This window comes from Geospiza fortis, unplaced genomic scaffold (genome assembly GCF_000277835.1).
Source record: "Geospiza fortis unplaced genomic scaffold, GeoFor_1.0 scaffold2396, whole genome shotgun sequence".
Classification (NCBI taxonomy): domain Eukaryota; kingdom Metazoa; phylum Chordata; class Aves; order Passeriformes; family Thraupidae; genus Geospiza; species Geospiza fortis.
In genome coordinates this window covers 540-4,544 of record NW_005055348.1, presented here as the reverse complement: position 1 = coordinate 4,544, position 4,005 = coordinate 540, and the positions used below count along the sequence as shown (strand labels likewise).

The 4,005-nt window shown below is 55.6% G+C and overlaps 1 protein-coding gene across 1 annotated transcript; it reads right to left on the bottom strand.

The window, feature by feature from the left end:
* Nucleotides 1-350: 350 nt before the first annotated feature.
* Nucleotides 351-2,689, bottom strand: LOC115949276 (titin-like). The gene is made up of 3 exons (XM_031065803.1): nucleotides 2,613-2,689; nucleotides 850-2,510; nucleotides 351-617 (listed from the first exon to the last, which is right to left on the bottom strand). The coding sequence occupies exons 2-3, from the start codon at nucleotides 2,497-2,499 to the stop codon at nucleotides 351-353; spliced, it is 1,917 nt and encodes a 638-aa protein (XP_030921663.1). The 5' UTR covers nucleotides 2,500-2,510; nucleotides 2,613-2,689.
* Between the last annotated feature and the right edge of the window lie 1,316 nt (nucleotides 2,690-4,005).

Below are 4,005 nucleotides of genomic sequence, written 5' to 3'. Positions count from 1 at the left end.
ACACACCTGAGGGGTTAAACACACCTGGGACACACCTGAGTCACACCTGGGACACACCTGGGGGCACACCTGGAACACACCTGAGGGTTACACACACCTGGGACACACCTGGGACACACCTGGAGCACACCTGAGATACACCTGGGGTTATACGTGAGGGTTAAACACACCTGGGGCCACCTGGGACACACCTGAGAGTCACACCTGGGACACACCTGAGAGGTTAAACACACCTGGGACACAGCTGGGACACACCTGGGGGCAGCTGGGACACACCTGAGGGGTTAAACACACCTGGGACACACCTGGGTTACCTGGGGGTTATCTGAGTGACCTGAAACACACCTGGGTTATCTGAGAGTCACCTGGGACACACCTGGGGACACCTGGAGGGGCGGGGTCACACCTGGGGACACCTGGGTCACACCCGAGGTCACCTGCGACACACCTGGGGACACCTGGGGGGGCGGGGACACTCCTGGGGACAGCCCCGAGATCACCTGCGACACACCTGGGGTCACCTGCGACACACCTGGAGACAGCCCCGGGGTCTGGGACACACCTGGGGTCACACCTGGGGACACCTGCGACACACCGGGGGACAGCTCCGAGGTCACCTGGGGGGGCGGGGTCACACCTGGGGTCTCCGCCCCACCCCCACCGCGCAGATTTGGGGCCGTTTCGGGGCTTTTTGGGGACATTTCTGGGGACGTTATTGGGGACATTTCGGGGTTTTCTGGGGACATTTCGGGGTTTTTTGGGGACATTTCGGGGTTTTCTGGGGACATTTCGGGGTTTTTTGGGGACATTTCGGGGTTTTCTGGGGACATTTCGGGGTTTTTTGGGGACATTTCGGGGTTTTCTGGGGACATTTCGGGGTTTTTTGGGGACATTTCGGGGTTTTCTGGGGACATTTCGGGGGTTTTTGGGGACATTTCGGGGTTTTCTGGGGACATTTCGGGGTTTTTTGGGGCCGTTTCTGGGGCCATCTTGGGATGGTCCGGGAAGTTCCTCGGGGATGTTTTTGGGGACATTTCGAGGTTTTTTGGGACCGTTTCGAGGTTTTTTGGGGACATTTCCGGGGACATTTTTGGGGCCGTCTCCAGGTGGTTTGCGGACATTTCTGGATCCATTTCTGGAGACATTTTTGGGGACATTTTGAGGATTTTTGGGGACGTTTCTGGCGACGTTTCCGGGGATGTCTCGGAATGTTCCAGGGACCCCATTGGGGACGTTTTTGGGGACATTTCGTGGCTTTTTGGAGCCATTTTTGGGGCCATTTCGAGGTTTTTTGGGGACATTTCTGGGGACATTTTTGGGGACATCTCGGATTGTCCCAGGGAGCTCCTCGGGGACATTTTTGGGGCCATTTCGGGGTTTTTTGGGGACCCTCTTGCGGACATTTTTGGGGACATCTCGGGATGTCCCAGGGAGTTCCTTGGGGACATTTTTGGGGACATTTCGAGGTTTTTTGGGGACATTTCTGGGGACCCTCTCTGCGTCATTTTTGGGGACATCTTGAGGTTTTTTGGGGACACTCCTGGGGATCCTCTCTGGGATATTTTGAGGATTTTTGGGGACATTTTGGGGCTTTTTGGGGACATTTTTTGGGATGTTTCTGGGGACCCCCTTAGGGACATTTTTGGGGACATTTCGAGGTTTTTTGGGGACATTTCGAGGTTTTTTGGAGCCGTTTTTGGGGATGCCCTCGGGGACATTTTTGGGGACATTTCGTGGCTTTTTTGGGACATTTTTGGGGACATTTGTGGGGAGATTTCGTGGCATTTTGGGGACATCTCCAGGTGCCTCCTCGGGGACATTTTTGGGGACATTTCGTGGCTTTTTTGGGACATTTTTGGGGACATTTGTGGGGAGATTTCGTGGCATTTTGGGGACATCTCCAGGTGCCTCCTCGGGGACATTTTTGGGGACATTTCGTGGCTTTTTTGGGACATTTTTGGGGACATTTGTGGGGAGATTTCGTGGCATTTTGGGGACATCTCCAGGTGCCTCCTCGGGGACATTTTTGGGGACATTTCGTGGCTTTTTTGGGACATTTTTGGGGACATTTGTGGGGAGATTTCGTGGCATTTTGGGGACATCTCCAGGTGCCTCCTCGGGGACATTTTTGGGGACATTTCGTGGCTTTTTTGGGACATTTTTGGGGACATTTGTGGGGAGATTTCGTGGCATTTTGGGGACATCTCCAGGTGCCTCCTCGGGGACATTTTTGGGGACATTTCGTGGCTTTTTTGGGACATTTTTGGGGACATTTGTGGGGAGATTTCGTGGCATTTTGGGGACATCTCCAGGTGCCTCCTCGGGGACATTTTTGGGGACATTTCGTGGCTTTTTTGGGACATTTTTGGGGACATTTGTGGGGAGATTTCGTGGCATTTTGGGGACATCTCCAGGTGCCTCCTCGGGGACATTTTTGGGGACATTTCGTGGCTTTTTTGGGACATTTTTGGGGACATTTGTGGGGAGATTTCGTGGCATTTTGGGGACATCTCCAGGTGCCTCCTCGGGGACATTTTTGGGGACATTTCGTGGCTTTTTTGGGACATTTTTGGGGACATTTGTGGGGAGATTTCGTGGCATTTTGGGGACATCTCCAGGTGCCTCCTCGGGGACATTTTTGGGGACATTTCGTGGCTTTTTGGGGACATTTTCGGGGCCACCTCGGGGTGTTTTGTCTGGTGGCCTTGGTGGCATCTCTGGTGGCCTTGGGGACAGTTCTGGTGACCTTGGGGACAGCTCTGGTGGCCTTGGGGACATGGCCGGGGTCAAAGGGGCCGTCCCTCGTCCCCAAGGTGCCACCGCCGGTGACAACGGCGACGTCCTGGGGGGCACCGGGGGCGGCTCCGGGGTCAGTGTCCGGTCTTGACCCAACGATGACCGGTCTGGGGTCAATGTCCGGTCTGGGGTCAATGTCCGGTTTTGTCCCCAAGGTGCCACCTCTGGTGACAAAGGTGACGATGACCCATCTTGACCCAACGGTGACCGGTCTTGGGCCAATGTCCGGTCTTGGGCCAATGTCCGGTCTTGGGTCAATGTCTGGTTCTGACCCAATGGTGACCGGTCTTGGGCCAACAATGACCGGTCTTGGGTCAATGTTGAGTCTTGGGCCAACAATGACCGGTCTTGACCCAACGATGACCGGTCTTGGGTCAATGTTGAGTCTTGGGCCAACAATGACCGGTCTTGACCCAACGATGACCGGTCTTTGGTTAATGACCGATCTTGGGTCATCGATGACCGGTCTTGGCTCAATGTCCGGTCCTGACCCAACGATGGCCGGTCCGGACCCAACAGTGACCGGTCCTGGGTCAACAATGTCCGGTCGTGGCTCAATGACCGGTTCTGACCCAACAGTGACCGGTCCTGGGTCAACGATGACCGGTTCAGGGCCAGTGTCCGGTCTTGAACCAACAGTGACTGGTCTTGGCTCAACGGTGGCCGGTCTTGGGTCAATGATGACCAATCTTGGGTCAACGGTGACCGGTCTTGGGTCAATGTCCGGCCTTGTCCCCGTGCGGTCATTTCCAGTGACAATGGTGACGTCCCTTGGGCCGTTGACCTTTCTTGACCCAACGATGTCCAGTTTTGTCCCCAAGGTGCCGTCTCTGGTGACAAAGGTGACAATGACCCATCTTGACGCAAGGATGACCGGTCTTGACCCAACAGTGACCGGTCTTGGGTCAACGTCCGGCCCTGACCCCACGGGGTCATCTCAAGGGTCAACGGCGACGTCCCTTGGGCCGTTGACCGGTCTTGACCCAACGGTGACCGGTCTTGGGTCAACGATGTCCAATGTTGTCCCCAAGGTGCCAAGTCCAGTGACAATGGTGACAATGACCGCTCTTGACCCAATGGTGACCGATCGTGACCCAACGATGACCTGTCCTGGGTCAATGTCCGGTCCTGACCCAATGGTGACCTGTCCTGGGTCAATGTCTGGCCTCGTCCCCACGGGGTCATCTCAAGGGACAACGGCGACGTCCC

Coding starts and splice junctions, on each gene's coding strand:
- LOC115949276 (XM_031065803.1), bottom strand. CDS start 2,499: ATGCCACGAAATCTCCCCACAAATGTCCCCAAAAATGTCCCAAAAAAG. Junction 618..849: donor TCCCCAGAAAACCCCGAAAT/GTCCCCAAAAAA, acceptor CCGCCCCCCCAG/GTGACCTCGGAGCTGTCCCC.